The following is a 19,030-nucleotide window of genomic DNA, read 5'->3' on the forward strand; positions in this document are numbered from 1 at the left end:
ACAATATTTTCCCACGAAATAAGGCCACGTTTGGATACCAGCAAGATTTAGATTTAGATTTAGTTGATATTTTTAACTGGATCAGATCCTTAGATTTCCATATCAGCTACAACAGTGCAAAAAATTCCGATTTTCAAAGCTTTTATGCGAGACATTATTTGGAAATTAATATTTGTGGCAACTTCCGTCACTATCGATGCTCCTCGACGTTGCTCCGGCAGCAGCGAGACATCCCTCCATCTCTCTCTCTCTCTCTCTCTCTCTCTCTCTCTCTCTCTCAAAACATGATCATGAAGATGATTGATGTGTTTTGTATCCAAAACTTAAATCCAAATCAAAATACAAATGCATGAGGTATCCAAACGGGCCCTAAGCGCCCGAGAAGATTTTGATTTGGATTTCTCACATTTGCAGCCAGGTCCGGAGCCAGGAATTTTCTTGAAGGGGGCCAAATTTGCTTGAGGGTGGGGGCCAAGAGGATGTCTCTTGTAGCAAGTTAAGGGCCCACGCTTTACACTACACTTCATATTTTGATGTAATGAGACCCACTATTTACACATTGATGGGGTCCACTATTTTACACCCCTGCATAGCATCTCCCAAGAATGCTAGTGATTTAATAAATTACAGCCCCCCCCCCCCAACTAAAATAAAATAAAATAGAATTGCTTTTTACTTTGAAAATTTCAATAATTCCTAAAATTTTACATGTTGCGATGAACCTGACATACTATATTTTTTAAAAAGGTACTATGAGGCCCACTTCATAGGATAATCCAAATTGTTCATTTGTTGAGCTACAACGTAAATAGGCTATACCGTGTAAATCATCTACACGGGATCATCCTAACCCTCCTCTCTATAGAGGTGTCTATAACAGGCAATTACAAATTTGCACATACATAAAATCTCATTGGGGTGCTAGCAAAATGGGATGAATTTCGTTTTGTAAGTTAGAGATGAAATCCTTTGTTTTGACACCTGCACAAAAGACAAGGTAGTGAACTCCTATCCTTCCGGAATTCAAAAATATCCATATCTTTTTTACTTTTTCCCTCAGCATCATTATTACCTGTACCTTTTACTTTTGCATTTTTCCTGCATAATTTTCTTTTGGTACTTTGTACTTGGTCTCAGAATAATAATAATAAAAATGAAGACTTTAGTTAGTCAAGAGAGAAAGTGGAGGGCATTAGAGAGAGGGAGGGGTGCAATTGCCTATATAAACAGGTACTAATCGAAAATTTTCATAATCTTAGGGGGGCAACTCTGCCCCCTAGATCCGCCCATGTTTGCAGCCCTTTTTACATTGTAATTTGGATCCGATCAAATTCTTGGATTTCCAATTCAAGAATTGAAAGTGAAAAAAAATCAGACTTGTAAATAAGCTGTGAAAATAAGAAATTGAAAATCCACAGATCTGACAGTTTCCTTCACCTTCTTTGCTCCTCAACCTCTCCCCTTTAACAGAAAGTACCATCTTCCCTCTCTCTCTCTCTCCCCCTCAACATGAGCTGCCGGATCTATTCATTTTGTATTCAAAACTCAATTCCAAATCTAAATACAATATAGACCCTCTCATAAGGCATTTTAAAAAATACGAGGTGAATTCATCCCGGAAGACAGTGAATTTATCACAAATATAAGTTTGTGCGGCGCATACTAGTTGGCCGTCAACGTAGCCATCACCGTACACGTGCTAGGGGGGCTCATGTGCTAGGGGAATGGGAGTCAGCGAGTGTCTGCAGCATTCCACGTTTCTTGCAACAACAAAAAAAAACAAGAGAAGAAAAACCATTCGAACGGTGGAGGAAAAATATGGGGTATGAGATATATATATATTTGCACACGTGTAAGTCACGGGTTTCCTTTCTTATCTACAAGGCTTTTCACACGATCAACGAAATTGTACGACAACCACATGATGTGAGATTGACCATAATGTCCTTCTAGAATCTCATTATCACACATGACACGTGTCACTATAAAACACATCACAGCGTCAGAGTCCCCTATATTTGGACGTCACGCCATATCCCTACCCTACCCCCTTTTTTAACGTGCCACTTTCCATTTTATTCTCTGAAAAACCCCTCCAAGAAAGCATAAACAACAGATTATTCTCAGAGAGAGAGAGAGAGAGAGAGAGAGAGAGTTTTTTAGAGGCAAGCTTAATCTAGAAGGAGAGAGAGAGAGAGAGAGTTTTTCAGAGGCAAGCTTAATCTAGAAGGAGAGAGAGAGAGAGAGAGAGAGAGAGAGAGATTTTATAATATATTTCGAAAATGCTTGAAATGGAGGGACAGAACCCTAACCTGACCATATGTCCAACTTTCAGTAGATACTCTTCGGAGAGATTTGGAGAAATCGCAGATGAAATCATCAGAAAAGAAGAAAAATCCAGCGCAGAGCCGCATGACGAAGCTGAATCAAGTAGCAATTCCAACAACGAGGACTTCGAATTCGCTTTAGTCTCTCGCGATCCGGTCACGTTTCCGATCTCAGCCGACGACATCTTCTCCAACGGTCAGATCCGTCCTATCTTCCCTGTCTTCAATCAAGACCTCTCGATTTCCGATCGGACTTCCGGCGACGAGAATCCGCCGGAGAAAAAGAATCAGAAATCGATTCGGATCGACCTTCGAAAACTCCTAATCGAAGATCGAGATAATCCTTCCTCATCATCCTCTTCGAATTCCGAGTCTAAAGAACTCGCCGGAATCCCTTCCGGAAGTTACTGCGTATGGACGCCGAGATCTGTTCCTACCTCACCGGATCGGTGTAAAAAGAGCAACTCTACGGGATCTTCGAAGAGGTGGAAGTTTCGAGATCTGCTTCATCGGAGCAGTAGCGAAGGGAAAGAGACTTTCGTCTTCCTGAAAGATGACCGGTCGGAGATTATGAAAGGGAAGAAGAATTCCGGCGAGGTTAAGGTCGCCGGGAAGGGAACGGCCAGAGGAGAGAAGATGTCGGCTCACGAGATGCATTATGTGAGAAATAGGGCCATCAAGGAAGCGGATCGACGGCGGTCGTTCCTTCCGTACAAGAAGGATATCGTTGGTTTTTTTGCTAACGTTAACGGGTTGGGCAAGAGCTTCCATCCGTTTTAGATATTTGCCACGTGTAAATTATCTTCTTTTCCGATATTTTCATTAATTTCTTTTCTTTTCTTTTTTGTAGTCTGTGTGTTTGATCAAGAGCTAGCAGTTTTAAGTTTCCTCCTTTTTTTCTTTTTTAGTTTATTGCCTTTGGTTTGGTTTTCTCTCTATCTGTAAATACTCATGAATATAATTATTGGGTCTTCTATTTTTTTGGGGGGTTGATATTATCTAGTGATGGAAAGATCAGAGGGAATGGAGGATCTTCTATTCCCTAGTTTTGTTTTTTATATTATTTGAATTTGATTATAATTGAGAAACATTATAAATATAATATTGAGTGTATATTTCTCCATATAAAGATTGATTTGGGAGTTTCTAAATACAGGAACAGGTTTTTGAGGTATCGTGCAGCCTGAGTAACCCTCTATATACGCCATCTCCCATGTTGTTTGACTCATCCAACCTGTTCATTCTATAGGACCTAACATAGGTAGGGTGTCCCTAATAAATCATCTCCATAGGATCATGGTACTGTTGATTTGTGGAGTTTTAGAATGGATGGCTACAGAGTGGGCTTCTACAGATCGAGTGGTTAAGATGATTGTATGGAGATGGTTTGTTAGGGACACCCTACCTATGTAAGGTTGTTTTAATGGGTCTGACGAGTCATACAACATGGAGATCGTGTGTTTATAGTGTGGCTTGTTCAGGCTGAGCTATAGCTCAGAAACCTCACCCCGTTCTAAATAAATAGTTAGGCTTTGACGCCATGTGATAGTATTTTGAATGAAATAAAAAAAAAAAAATAGGTCTATTTAAATCAATTTTTTTTTTCTCACTGTTCCTTGACATTAGTCATGAGATTATTTCAGAATGAGACTTTAAGTATGATTAGTGATTACGTAATAGAATTGTTGATCATCGATCAGATCTTGACCATTCAACTGGCAAAATTGTCGATTATCGATAAGATCTTGACCATTCAACTGCCGCATTTCAAATCATAAGAAACAGCAGAATCCATGAGAAATTCAAAATGCATTTGCTAATTTGGTTTAATCTTTGAAAATCTCTATTTTACTAGTGGCAGTCTTACACTTTATTAGCCAATTTTCCGTTTGGCTGGAAATCAAAATAGCCTATAAAAGCAAAAAAGAAATGATCTATTTGCCCCCTTTTTCTTCCATAGGACAGCCCCTCGTAGTGTAAAAGGGTAGTCATAAATACACTAGAGGGGGCTGTCTCAGGGAAGTGAATATATCACTTCCCAAATATTAGGAATGTGTAGATATTGGCGGTGCTAGTATTGAAACAAGGGAGAGTGCGGGCATCAATTTGTGGCATATTTTTTATTGGCTACCTTTTTATGGAACTGTAAATGGAAAAAGGCTAAGACGACTGTTTAGGCTGTTAGGCATCTATTATAAGTTTGGATAATGTGCTGTGCCTCTTTTATATTGGAGGGTTAGGATCATCCTATGGAAATGATTGGAAATTATTTTTGGGGTACAACCTATCAAATGAACGGTTTAGATCATCCTATGAAGTGGGTTGTACGGTAGTACCGGAGAATACGGCCATCCACTATATAAATTCTCCTAATTTATATGTTATTACTTAATACCTTTGAAACATGGTTTTTGCACTCTTATTTCTTATAAGGACACCCATTCTTCTTGTCTTATAAGACCACCCCATCTCATTTTCTTTAATCCCGAAACGTGACAATCAGAAGCACCAAAATTGGAAGGTGGGGGCATCTTTGTTAGCTTTCCACATAGCCAAAGCAAAGATAAAAGAGAGAGAGCATTTTGAAAACATCATTATTGAGATTTGAGAGATAATGTTGGCAGTAGACCAGGCAAACGGGTGGGCAGGGCGGGTTTTGTCCCGGCCCGTATGGATCGGGTCCCGGGTCAAATGAGCCGGGTCACAATGACCTGGAAAAATTTACGGGTCACGGATCTTGGACCCACACCCGGCCTGTACGGGCCTGGTCAACCTGCGGGTCACCTGTATTTTTTAAAGAATTTTGGTTGTTTTCTTAAAAAAAAAAAAAAAAAACCCTCTAGCATGTGTCACAACTCACAACCTCTTAAAAGTCTTTTCATTCCTTTCTCTCTCTCTTTAATAGCTTTCACTCTTGCTCTGTTGCTTGTAGATGGCTGGGAGAATAGGAGAAAAATAAGTGAAAGAGAATTAGACAAGAATGGAAGAGAATGGAAGATGGGGAGAATATTCGGAAGGAGATTTGCGAGTAGTGTTTGGTTGCACCATAAAATTAGAGGAAGATGTAGGGTGTCATTATCAAAATATAGGTGGAAGAGAGAGAAAAGTAAGAGAGAGAAAGAGAGAAAAAGAATAAGACAAGAATTTCTCCTAATTCCCCCAACAAATATCTCCATTTTGATGAAAAAAGGGAAGAAGATTATGGGGGGAACATCTCCGCCACCTAGGCGCCACCTAGGATAAAAACCAATAATATTGCCTAGAAGTTGTCTAGTGATCAAAGGTGTAAATGACGACCAAACATGCTTTGGGGAGATCTCTAGGAGATCTCATGCATTTGAAACTCTTATAATCCCCCCAAAACAAGCAACCAAACACAGCATCTATTCTTCTTCTTCTTTTTTGTGTTTTTCTTGATACTTAAACTCTACCAACAATCTTCTTTTCCTTTTGTCTACATGAAATGGAAAAAGTATCATGTCTTCATTGATGTGACGAAAGATATCTGCATGAAATGACCACACAGGAAGTGGATGTGACGAAAATACCCTCTCCCCCCAAAAGTAATAAGCATTTTAAAAGGCACCCGCGGGTCCACCCGGCCCGGACCAGTTTGACGGGTGAAACTAAAACAGGTCACTAAATTGCGATTGGGACCCGGAAATTATGGGAGGGCCGGGTCGACCGATGGGTCCGGGTCACTCTTTGCCCGGTCCAGTTGGACGAAAGAAATTTATTCGAGAGTGGAGAGTTGTTTGTGAAGAACGGCACCTTGAAACTTGTGTTTTGATTTAATTGACTTTTTTTTTTCTTGCTTTCTGCATATTTATTTAATTGACCCTTTAAATTTGTCCAAAGCTAATATCTATCTAAATCCTGGACCCACCTCCATTTTTTCTTCTCTTGATGTCCAGGAACTGACTTTTAACATTTGCGTGTAATTATGATCAAAAGGAATTAGGTGTTGATGGTGGAGGAACACCGAAATTATGACTTATAAAGGTGAGAAAAAATAGAGGGATTTGGTAGAGACAATGGCAGAAGGTATTTTGCGGATAGACTGTTGTATGAGAGAGCAGCCACCTCAGATGAATTAAATGAATAAGACAAAATCTGTTGAAAAGTGAGCATGGCTCCTCTATGCAACAGCCAGTCCTCAAAATGCCATATACAATGGTCCCTACCGAATTCCAAAAATAGAAAAGACTTAGATAAAAATCAAACTCGTCCCATTAGTAGGGTTACAATTTTCCTGGTCACAATCATGGTTTTAAATTTCGGTTTCGGCTAAAATTTCGGACTTATTCAAAACTGAAATTTCAACTGAAATCCTTAAATTCGGTACACACGCTTGAAATACCGTTTTTTTTTTTTTTTTTTCAAAATTTCGACCGAAATTATCAAAATTTCAACTGAAATTACCGAAATTTCGACCGATTTCGATCGAAACTTTGTAAAGGAATAAAAAATTAATATTTTTTAACAAATTTCGCCAAAATTACCAAAATTTTGCAAAAGCACCAAAATTGGAAGGTGGGGGCATCTTTGTTAGCTTTCCATATAGCCATAGCAAAGCTAAGAGAGAGAGGGCATTTCCAAACATCATTATTGAGATTTGAGAGATCATGTTGGGAGGTCTGTAAAAGCGAAATAAATTGGTAGGTTTAAGTTTGTCGAAAGCTAATATCTATCTAGAGTTTGGACCCACCTCCGTGTTTTCTTCTCTTCATGTGGGAAAGAGAAAGGAACAAGCTCTTCTTGGGCACTCACATCATGAAATCCTCCTCTTATGCACTGACTTTTAACACTTGTGTATAATTATGATAAAAATGAATTAGGTGTTGATGATGGAGGAACACCGAAATTATGACTTCTAAAGTTAGGGAAATGATTTTTGCACTCCAGTGTTTTGATAAACATGAGCTCCACTTGTTTGACGTGTGGTAAAAATTATACTTGGTAACCATGGTTGCAAACAGGCACAATCTGATGCTTCTGGTTTCAGTCTGATTTCAACTCTATTTGAGCTTTGGACTTTGAACTCATGGAAATAAACCAGACCAAGCCGAGAAACAAAAAGAAAAGGAAAGGAAGGGATGAAGAGATGCTTCAGCATTGCATAAAGAAAACAATGATTGGTTCTCTCCTTCTCTTTTTGTTATGGCCATCAATGATTTTTTTTCTGCTCAGCCACATGAAGTGAAACACATTATTTCACTTAAAACGAAAAAAAAAAATATAGATGCCTTCTTTCCTCTTTAAATGTATAGTTTACAGCTGTGCAATGCTGAATATAACATAGAAATCATACCCATCAGGAGAAATGGACCCCAATCGGCCCATCCAGGAAGAACACACCATCCCAATTGAAGGCACCATCAAAGGCTAATTTACGCTGGGACCGGACTCAGACCAGATGTTGTTTGCAAGCTTGAGGCGAATTCCCGGGCCCACAAGTCATAGTGTATGATCTCCTCAAGGGAAGGCATTGTGACTAAGTCTCTCATGTGGGCATTGCAGGTTACCTCTACAATCTTGAAAATGTCCAGGTAGCCGATCCTAAAGAAAAGCAAAAGCAAAGTATTCATTAGCTCAAGCCTTCAAGCATCTAGCTCTACTATTATTAGAGAAGACCTTGTGTTTCTATGCTTGTATATAAAAGGAGCAATGGTCCAGCGTGGGTAAATCTCAATGAAATCTGTTAGGTTGGTTGGCTCTATATCAATATCAGTTTCTAGTTGTGGGCTCTATAAGGATCTACAATGATGGGATGATTGTTAATTTGAATCACTAAGGGCCTGTTTGTTTTGGATTTTGAGAACCGATTGTGAGTCCATAACAGATTATTGCACTCAAATTTGTTTAAAACAAACAGGGCCTAAGATTAGTTAGTTCAACTCTTGCGGGTTCATTTCTCAAAATAGAATACATGATGAACCATTATGTTTTCATAACTCGTATCAATGTCTCAACTCTCCAACATGTGCACCCACTACTAGGTAAATCAAAAGAAAACAGAAAACTACTAAAATGTTGAGAAAAATCACTGTAGAATATTAAACACCATAATGCACTTTATTGGCCTTATTATATTCTCCATGGATATAGAAATTAAAGTTTCAAACAGAGCCCATCGGTATTGATTTGTTCCCTACCAACAACTCCCATTAGGCCAGCTAATCGGAGTTACTAGACATCCAGACCCAAGACAGATGTCAACAATTGAAGTGTCCTTAGGTTTTAAGCACAACCACCTCCAAAAATCTAGACACACTCGAAACTTCTTCAACATACTAATCAAGACAAATGAATATCATGACATTGAAAAAAAATTATGATATATATCTAAAATGAGAATGACTAAAAATTACAAAACGAGTCACAGGGTCATGAATTTTGCCTAGTTTGGCCAGTGGATATCGTGCTTTCAAAAAGGATATTCCCATTTTGGAAGGCTGTAATTGTGGAGAAGCATTTAGTAGAGTGGGGTGGATGGATTCGTTACGATTCACATCAACCGGCCATGTCACTACGTGGGGAGACATCATGAGATGTGTATTATCAAGTTTTAGAGGGCGTGCAGATTTCGTGTCAGTGTTTGAGTGGCAGGGTTTGCTGAGATGGCAGACCATATTTTCACCCACTACAGTTTTGAGAAAGATCTAGCTGTAGATTCTGTCATCAGTTGGTTTTTCTGGAGCATATTGCTGAGATGATCACTTCTTGAGCCATCACCCCATGGAAAAGTAAGGTGTTATGGAGTCTTGCCTTGACCGCTATGGCCCCATGGCCCCCATCTTCCTATGGGGTTGCCTAAACTAAACTTTGATGGGTCTAGTTTAGGTAACCCTGGTCATGTAGGTATTGGATGGATTCTCCGGAGACATGATAGCGTTGTGAGACGTTCTCGAGACCCATTAATATTACTAATTCTAACATGGAGGAGATGCTAACACTCAATGAGCAATTTGTTGAAGGTGACTCAATGTTATTCGTTGGGCATTCCCTTGGAGATTCCAGATGATGCGAAGGAGGAGATTATTGATTATATTGGAGGCTAGTATCCTTGCTTTCAGCACACCTATAGGTTGGCTGATTGGGGTTGCGGATGACCTTGACCGCAGTGGAGTGACTCGTGATGATCTCATTGTTCACAATCACTATCCTTTTGGAGAACCACCTTGAATTTATTTTTGTTGGTTTCTCTATATTTTGTGTTATTTCAGCTCGGTCATTTGATGTTTGTTTTTATATTGTTTTTTGCCGACCCCAACTGGTTTGGGACAAAGGCTTAGTTGAGTTGAGAGTTAATAATTTTTCTAACCATAGAAAAATGACAATAAAAACTTGAAACTATAGATGAATTTATATTTATGAGTTTTTATATGATCAACTCAAGCAGGAAAAACCATTCAAAAAAAAAAAAAAAAAAAAAAACCCTACTGGGTCGCCCATTATTGGATGATCTACACCATTAAAAATAGGGCCCTCGCGTCGATAGACTGCGCCCCAAAAATCTTTTCTATAGGATGGCCCTACCCCTGCGACCTCCATAAATCTGAGGGTTAGGGTCATCCTATATAGAAGATTTTGGGGGCACAGTCTATCTACGCCAGGGGCCTATTTTTAATGGTCAAGGTAAATAAATAATGTGGGAGCCACTAGTTTGTTTTCTAGAATTGCATGTGTGAGTTCACCATATAAAAACTAATAAGAATAGGTAGGAGAGAGAGAGAGAGAGAGGCATGCGTGTGTGTGTGTGTGTTTTTTTTTTTTTTTTTTGGGGGGGGGGGGGGTATGAGGGGTATGAAGCCTAGTCACATGGCCTTGTGCTACGTATGAGCTGCTAATGATAAACAGTTTCAGCTTAAATGCAGCGAAATCGAAACAGAAGTGGCAGTCAGTAGTGTTTTAGTTCTTTTTAAAATCTTAATGTTCTTCTATGAAGGTTGATAGATCAGACTGAGAAATAAGGGTACCTATCAAAAATTTCAAATGCACCTAATGGTTTTTTTCAGAAACATAAACGCATTATTAAGTTTTGCACAAGTTCCCAAAGAGAAATAATCAGCTTGATACAATTAAAGGGCAAGGCAGGAAAAGAAAAGCACCAAGATAACAAAAAACATTGGTAAATGGAAGATAACTTACTTCTCATCAATGAACATCTCCACAGCCTTCTCGTTAGCTGCACTAAGAACGCCAGTCATGGTTCCTCCAGCCCGCCCAGCAGCATAAGCAAGTTCCATGGATGGGTATTTTACATTATCAGGGGCTTTAAATGTTAGCGAGCCCAGCCTACATCCCCAGTTTCAGAAGTTATAAGTTTCAAATGTTATTGTAATTGCAGTAAACAAAACAACCCACAGATGCTTTGGCTTATATCTGTCAAGACATTTTTACTTTAAATTTTCATGGTTGTATCTTCAATATTTCATTGCCAAATACTCACCCATGCAGGTGATTCAAACCACTGGAGGAGATTGACTTGAATATCAGCCACTTTGAAAAATCTCCAACCTCACTGACAATGCTTGTTTTATGATTTTTATTAATGCCTGAAGCATAGTTGGGAATATTTGCTAATGAAGCGAACATGTCCACTGAACAGATACAGTTGCTATAGGCAATATAATTTGAATATTTGCAACCCAGTATCTGAATTAGTCTATGTGTGGAATTTCACAACTGGAGAAGACCAGATATATCCCCCTTCTTTTTCTAGAACATGAAGGGACACTTCATCCTTCAGCCCAAAAAATGGCAGATTTCCCTTTCGCGTTACATCAATTTTATGGTCTTCCTATTTGGCGTGTCGAAAATATAAGGGTGTGAACGACAAAACCAATGGATATTTCCCATCTATCTTTCAAGGACGAGAATACATCACTGATGTTTTGTATAAACTCATGAATGTTTCTGGTCTTCCTCCAGGGTGTGAAAGATAATACCAGTGACAATCAACATTTCCTGGATGTGGTGTAAATCTTTGCTGTTTGCATTACAGAATAGTTAAAGGATAGAAAGAAAAGAGATCCCTACTTGCAAAGATCAAGCCTAGGCCAGGTAATTTCAGAGCAATAAATTCTGTCTGGCCATGATATTGTATAAAGAATTGGCAGGCGCATATCAGGCCATCCCAACTGGGCCAAAACTGATGAATCCTGTAAAAGAAAGGAAAAAAAAAAAGTAGCTCTGAAAAATAAGACAACTAAAGCTTGGAGCAAAAGAAAACACTTCTTCCCTATCTTCCTATATCGGTTCTGTCACTTACGCATTAAAGACTTAGATGGAACAAAAGAGAAGATTTAATTTTCACATTTCTTTTAGAACCCAAATTTCATCCCAAAGAGATGCAAAGTTGAGTTATAAAAGAAACATCCAAAGTGATGGAATAGACAATTCCATACCTGTATCTCGACCATTGAGTGTATGATTGACTGCGGATGGATTACAATCTCAATATCATCATATCCGACCCCATACAGATAGTGGGCTTCAATAACTTCCAGACCCTGTTAATCAAACAATAAAACTCAGTTGTATATCTGCACGAACTGACACCGTATGTCAACTGGATCTTAGATGATGACAATGAGAAAGCAGCATACCTTGTTAAAAAGGGTAGCAGAGTCCACTGTAATCTTTTTTCCCATATTCCAGTTAGGATGCTTCAAAGCATCAGCAACTGTCACTTCTTTCAATTTTTCAACAGGCCAATCCCTAAAAGCACAAACAGATGATTAGCCCAAGATTTCTGAAAAAGAATTTCTTAAAGTTTGTAAAAAGAAAAAGTATTAAGACGTTGGACATGTTAAAAACTACATAAATAGTATTTGAAACTGAGTTCTGCCTACTGATTGTGCTTTACCTTAAACAAGATATGATAAGTGACCCCAGTGGATCAAAAGAAGTTAAAAAAAATAGTCTAACTTTTTTAAATTAAAAAAATGGAACAAAGAGTAAAAAGTTTAGCTATACTCCATTGAATGCACTTCTTGAATTAAAAGAAAGAAAACTTTCGATGTAGACATGTCGGTAAGCAATGTATAGGTACTTGAATCACAATATATTATATATTTCTGGAATTTTGAGAACTTCTCTAATACTTGGAAGAAAACTTATTCAATAAGCTGTATATTGTCAAGCTCTTTCAGTTTTATTTTCTTCTTAACCACCAAAAAAAGAAGCAAATAAGGAAGACTCCTAGGTAGATATAACATTCTGCTGAAAAATAGAGTCAAGTACAATGTCACACCTGAAAGCCCCTCCTGAAGCAGTCAAAATAATGCGTCGAAGTGCACCCTCTGGCAAGCCCTGAATACACTGGAGATAGGAAGGCCTCTCAGTTTCTCTAACCAACTTTAATAAACTAATGGCAAACATAACACTAAAGCGAGGCACAAATAAGGGAGATGATTTTTTCACCCGGCCCCTGTAGAATTATGCGCCCCCCTCTTTACGTGATTTGACGTCGAAAAGCTTCAATGTCTGCCCACAATTCACGCTGAGAGAAGGGGGGGGGGCGAAAAAATCATCTCCCCACAAATAAACATAAAAAAAATTCTTGTTTTTTACATCACTTTAAAAAAGAAAGCAAGAAAAGAAATGAAAGTATCAGGAGCAGTTTATGTAAATATCTGAGGATGAACACCATAAACACCAGCTCTAATACCTGGAATATTGCAGAATGTTCTGAATCAGCCGGAAGTATTTTTACTTTATGCTTGTGTGCAAGAGGAAGTACAAAGGGGCCTCCAGCAATCAGGGTCTCCTTATTTGCCAATGCTATGTCTTTTCCTGCCTCTATCGCAGCTACTGTAGGCTAAGAGACCAAAAGGCGCAGTCAGAGAGAAGCGTGGTATAGAACCTTTAGTAGTAGTTGCTTTTCAAATTCAAAGGCCATATTCACCATCCCACTATTATCCAACAGGGAAAATAACAAGGGCACAAAAATACTTGTATCAGAAACATAAAAATACTTGTATCAGAAACATGTGAAAGTGAAGCCAAAACATGCATGGCAGGATTGAAAGCCCCACTTGCGATGTTATGTTCCCAATGAGTTCACAACGGCAGGTAAGATAAGAAAGATAATAAAGGTGGATGAGGGTTGAACCTTTGCCCCCTAGTTGTTATGAGTCTCTCTCTCTCTCTCTCTCTCTCTCTCTCTCTCTCTCTCTCTCTCTCTCTCTCTCTCTCTCTCTCTCTCACACACACACACACACACACACACACAGGTTACTGATAATCGCACTACCATGTTTGCTTGTCTTTTATTATTTAACCAGATGTCAAAGGTATTCCAGAGAAGCTATCAGCAGCCAATTAAAAAAGAAAATCAGCCTTATGATAATCAACATTAAGCACATCTTATAGGTCGTTTGGTCTATTTAGAGGAGCTCCAATAAAGTAAGCTCACGCCTAACTATGGAGCACTGTCAGTGAAAAAATTAGCCTGATGAAAGTTTTTCGCTCATTACTACAGTGACCAAAGAGCATGTAGAACTAGCATGAGAGCATCTTGCATATAATTAATGAAACTTCTTTTGTAATCCCTGCATGGTTTACCTCATTAGTAAACAAGTATAGCCCAACTTACATGTGGCACTTTATGGTGAATGGCTCATTGATCTAGTGGGCTGCCATTAGTCTGGCCCATCACCTCTGGTTCAGCCAAGATCAAATGATCCTAAGCCGTTGGCCAACTCCTTGATTAAAAAGGCATCTTTTCGATATATTCATTGATTATTAAAGAAGAATTTTGATTGAGGTGTCGATTAATGGCTTAGGATCATCAGATAGCGGTTGGCTATGTGGGAATGGACCGGAATAGTTATAATTCATCAGATTAACAGAGTAATCACTAAGAAGATCTATGTGTAAGGCGGATCAGACTCGTTTTCTAGAAAATTGTAAACCAAGCAGTTCTTCCTGGCATGATTCAAAGTAAAATATCAGTACTCAAGCATTAACATTTCAGCCTTTACCTTCAAACCTGCACAACCAACTATTCCTGTGACTACTGTGACAGCATCTGGGTGGCGAGCAACCTGGAAATTTGAAGGCAAAAATAATTAAAAAATGAAAATAAAATTTACTTCCATGCAATTAAGAAGTAAATAATGGGGCCTCACCTCTATGACACCCTCCTCTCCGGGAATGATCTCTGGTTTGTAATCAGCATCAGCCAAAGCCTCTTTTAGCTCATCAACTAGTGACTCATTTCGAACAGAAACCAACTGAGGTTTGAATGTTTTAACCTATTCGACCAAGAATACTATTTGATTATCTGATCTTTGATTCAAAAAATCATTGACTTTAAAGTCTACTCCAGTTTGCACTGTTTCAATAATTCAATCTTTTACATAAGAAGCTTGGATGATAACCTGGTCAGCAAGGAGAGTCACATTTGAACCAGCTGCCAGTGCAACGATTCTGAATTTATCTGGGTTTTCAGCTACAATGTCTAGCGTCTGAAATCACCAAATCCCGACGCCTTTTTAAGCAATTAAAGAATGAAAGAACGTAGGCAACAACTAACCAGATCCATTAAAAATAAAACAAAAACAAACATGCTTTCCAGGGATGAGAAGCTAAAAAGGCAGAAAGGGCAAGAAGTTAAATCGAGCCCCTTTCAAAATGTGTGAATTCCAAATAGAGAGATTATTATTAAAATTGGAACAATGACACATCAAAAAAGGTTAGAGCTTAGCAGATGCAGGATTTTCAATCAGGGTTAGTAACTCAAAACTTGATCAAGACTCAACTCAATCTGAAACTCATTCAAGTACTTGATCAAGTTCTTTGAATTAAAAAAGCATATGCGTACACTGAATTTGATTTTTTTTCAAGTACTTGAAGAGTTTTATGAGTAGTTGTTCTAGTTTTCTGAAGTTTCATAGATTACCCCTCTTGGGTTGAGTTGACAAGGTAACTGTTTCATGTATTCATGCAATTTTTGACATATTGGGTGGGTTTTCTGTCAAGAATTAGGTGCTTACAATCCAATTAGAAAACAGAAAAAACAAACAGATAAAATGTCATGCTTCTCATACCTGAGTTCCAATGGAACCAGTTGATCCAACAACAGAGATAGGCTTGGGACCATCCCAGACCTTCCGTCCAGGCTCAAGAACAGCTCGTCCTGGCCAGGCTGGTGGAGGCACCTGCGCAGAACAGCGCGCTCTCCTTACAAGTGTAAGCGCGTTTTCCTTCCTCTTCATGCCAAACCCCCCTGGAAAGAAAATTTCCATATTTTCAAATCCTTCACCCAGCTACAAACCAAAACACCTAAATACAATAGAACCCAGATAAACTGGTGTTACCAAAATCACTAAATGGCGCTGGAACACAATACTCAATTGACATAAAATAGGTGGAATAGAGCAAAATTCCACCAAACTGGTAAATAAATCTATCAAACAAGCAAATCTCAAGAAAAAAACAAGAAATTTGATCCACGAAAAACAACAGAGCAAAATGAACCATAATCCAAATGAATCACCTGTGCCAAAATAAATGCTCATCAGATATTATAAATGCTCGTCTGATATTATAAAATATAAACTAATCAAAAAAAGAAGCAGAAATTGCAGAAAAGCCAAGTAATTTGATCCAGAGGAACAACAGGACCAAAACACAATAGTATTTAGGTGAATTGATGCTTCCAAAGTCACTCGGATAACACTGAAATATACTCAATTTACACTCAAAACATGCAGAATAAAAAAGAACTCAATCAAATTTTAAATGCGCATATGGATCAATGAATAAATCTGCAACTAAGCATAATTCAAGAAAAATGAAGTGATTCAATCCAGAACAACATACTAGAACGTGATAGGATCCAAATAAATTTGGCTGCCAAAATAAAGAAAAAAATTGACACTGGAATATGCTTTGTTTTCACCTAAAAGCACGCAGAATCAAGCAAGATCCAGTTGACTCGATAAATCTCCATTCCAGTCAACGAATAGTTACTCAAACCAAGAAGAATATTAGAAACGACAATCAATTCAATCCAGATGAAGACATACCAAGATAGAATCCAGATGAATGGGTGTAGATAGAAGCCATAAGACAACACTGGAATATAATAGATTCAATAAACACACATCCAAATCAACAAATAAATTAAAAAAAAAAAAAAAAAAAAACAGCTCCATGCAAATGAAAATAGCAACCGACACTATCAAAGAAAAACAATCGATCATAATGTGATTGTATCCACATGAATCAGCGATTTCAAGATTGCTAAAATTAAACTTGTGGATGCAGGATTGGGGGAAACTCAATTAGATTGATAAACAACCTCTAAAACTGATTAAAAAAATCCACCAAGAAAAAAAGCACAATCCAAGAAAACTGAGCAATTTGATCAAGAAGAAAAACAAGCTGAAAAGCCATAGAGTCCAGATGGAACAGTGCTGCTAGTCACTAATATGAGTCTGAAATGTACTCCATTTACAAAACAGATTGAATCAAGCAGAATTTGATTAAAGATACAACAATAGATGCAAAAAGCCACCGGAGTATGAGAAAAAAGCCCGAGCAATTTGATCCAGAGAACATCAGAAAAAAGAACACGATAAAGTGCAGATGAATGAGATGAATCGCTGAAATGACAATACAAAATTGATAAAAAAAAATTCAAATTAATGAAATATCTAAAAAAAATAGCAGATTTTGAAGAATATACCAATAAAGAAATCAGTCCTGAGGATAAAAGAATACGGAAATGGAGAGAAAAATTAACATTTTTAGTGAGTAAAACAAAAAAATAACAGTACGAGACGGATACAGAGGCAGAAACCGTTTCTTCCTTAGAGCTAAATCCTGTTATAGTGATAAATAAATCCACAAAACATTCAGAATTACAGAAAATGCCCTAGATTCAATCAGGGGGGGGGGGGGGGGGGAGGAATACTGAAAACGACATTTTTTCCCGACGGAAAAAGAAGGGGAAAAAAGAACTAGACAGTTTGAAAAGCAGAAAACAGAATAATAGAGGGACAAAATCCACCTTTGAGCTTGCGATGGATTCCTACGCCTGCAATTCGATCCAGGAAGGGGGAAAATAGAAAGAAAAAAAAAACACGAGTTTTTGCTACTACACTCCCTGAAAAAGAACGTTTAAAGAGCAACAAAAGTATAAAAAAAAACATCTTGAGAAGCTCATAAAGCAGAGATCCTTACAGTGAGGGGGGAAACCGAAAAAGGTCCAACTTTTAGCTTATGAAAAGAGAAAAACAAAGGAAAATTGCGTTTTTTTGCCACAGAAAACACTAAAAAACAAAGTTTTGACAGGTAGAGAGACAAAAAAAAAACACAATAAATAGAAGAAATTTGAAATTCCCCAACTTCGAGCTTACGAAGAAGATTACAAGCGAAAAATACACTAAAATCGACAGTTTTGAAATCGAAAAAAAAAAAAAAAAAATTCATGAAAGGAGAAGATGAATCTCTAACCATTGAGCTTCGGTAAGGTTCCTTTGCAAGAATCACCAAAGGAAATGCCCCTAATTTCAGCTGGTAAAGTAATCTTCAGAGCCATTTCAGACAAGAAGAGAGGGAAAAAAAATATACGGATAATAAGGAAGAAGAGATTCCGACGGGTTTAGGAGATTTACAAAGAATTAATAGGCGAAAAGAGAGGCATACGACGGTAAAGGAATCGTCTACTTTTGGACGGCACAAAAGGATTTTATACCCTCCGCGAGATTATAAAAAAATAAATATGAGAAAGAGAGTGAAAAGAAAAAAATAAAAAAATTGGCGCGTGCACACCGAATACAGCCTCGTGCTACTTCACGTGATCTCGCATCTTTTTTTGGTGGGGCCCGGTTTACTAAAATTTGAATGGGACAGGGTGTAAAATTTAATCAATTGGACAATCCTAGCCGTCCAATACTATTGAATTAAGATTCAAGAGTGTTGAGTTGAACCGATGTCTAAAGAGATGGTCAACGGTTCAGATTCATTAAACAGGGGGGTCTATAGTGAAAGGACGGCCAAGATCATTCATTTGATACACATCCGACCTGCCAAAGGAGGTCTTGGGGTAACCCACTTTAGTCTTTTGACGTGCATGTGTCATGAATTTGGTGAGGTGAGTTCTGTAATTTTTTGACAACGACTGTGGCGGGCCTCGTAAATCACGATTTCCTAACTTGTTAACTTATTTTGGTTGAGAAATGATAGTTACACCCCTTTTGTTTGTCTTTTCCTTGACATAGGTTGTGGCCGTCACTAATTCAAATGAGAACTACCAGAGGGTGAGGTGAGCACTGATTTAGGTGATACCGCAGGCTAATTATATGGAGATGATTTGGTGCTTTTTAAAAGAGGTGAAAAGTGCTCGTGGGAAGAACAATGTAGTCCCACACATTGAATGCTTTCTTTAAGAGATATGATAGAACGAAGGGCGCCTTTGCATGAGTCAGGTACAAGGGTGCCCCTATTGGTTAATTTCTGCAAAGTGTGGTGCTGAAAAAAGTGGATGGTGCCTAAAAAAGTGGAAACCTTGTTGACTTTGAAGAAATCAACTAATAAGGCCGCCCTTGAACCTGATTTTAGCAAGGACGCCCTTCATTCTATCATTCCTCTTTCTTTAAATTCTCAGTTTCATATCAACTATTTCCTTGCTAGCACGAGTGGCTGCACCTTATCTTTCTCCACAAAGTTGTTTCCCTATATTGCGT

General features: G+C 38.2%; 2 protein-coding genes across 2 annotated transcripts; one reads left to right on the plus strand and one right to left on the minus strand.

The window, feature by feature from the left end:
- Positions 1 to 2,046: 2,046 nt before the first annotated feature.
- On the plus strand, positions 2,047 to 3,305 carry LOC143846265 (uncharacterized). Its single transcript, XM_077354699.1, has one exon. It carries the CDS (start codon positions 2,283 to 2,285, stop codon positions 3,105 to 3,107), a length of 825 nt encoding a protein of 274 aa, XP_077210814.1. The 5' UTR covers positions 2,047 to 2,282; the 3' UTR covers positions 3,108 to 3,305.
- Positions 3,306 to 7,411: 4,106 nt separating this feature from the next.
- On the minus strand, positions 7,412 to 18,025 carry LOC143892709 (1-deoxy-D-xylulose 5-phosphate reductoisomerase, chloroplastic-like). Its single transcript, XM_077397541.1, has 12 exons — positions 17,799 to 18,025; positions 15,386 to 15,564; positions 14,717 to 14,803; positions 14,465 to 14,590; positions 14,318 to 14,380; positions 13,003 to 13,152; positions 12,586 to 12,653; positions 11,939 to 12,050; positions 11,738 to 11,842; positions 11,370 to 11,491; positions 10,479 to 10,625; positions 7,412 to 7,886 (listed from the first exon to the last, which is right to left on the minus strand). The coding sequence occupies exons 1-12, from the start codon at positions 17,881 to 17,883 to the stop codon at positions 7,718 to 7,720; spliced, it is 1,413 nt and encodes a 470-aa protein (XP_077253656.1). The 5' UTR covers positions 17,884 to 18,025; the 3' UTR covers positions 7,412 to 7,717.
- Between the last annotated feature and the right edge of the window lie 1,005 nt (positions 18,026 to 19,030).

This window comes from Tasmannia lanceolata, unplaced genomic scaffold, assembly GCF_043159265.1.
Source record: "Tasmannia lanceolata isolate RefF3 unplaced genomic scaffold, GAP_Taslan_0.1 ptg000015l, whole genome shotgun sequence".
Classification (NCBI taxonomy): domain Eukaryota; kingdom Viridiplantae; phylum Streptophyta; class Magnoliopsida; order Canellales; family Winteraceae; genus Tasmannia; species Tasmannia lanceolata.

What these genes read in the sequence shown, in the direction of transcription:
- LOC143846265 (XM_077354699.1), top strand. Translation starts at nt 2,283, where the DNA reads ATGCTTGAAATGGAGGGACAGAACCCTAACCTGACCATATGTCCAACT.
- LOC143892709 (XM_077397541.1), bottom strand. Translation starts at nt 17,883, where the DNA reads ATGGCTCTGAAGATTACTTTACCAGCTGAAATTAGGGGCATTTCCTTT. An exon ending in AACCTTACCGAAGCTCAATG is followed by an intron (nt 15,565 to 17,798) that starts GTTAGAGATTCA and finishes TTTTCTTTCCAG; the next exon opens with GGGGGTTTGGCATGAAGAGG. An exon ending in CTGGTTCCATTGGAACTCAG is followed by an intron (nt 14,804 to 15,385) that starts GTATGAGAAGCA and finishes TGGTGATTTCAG; the next exon opens with ACGCTAGACATTGTAGCTGA.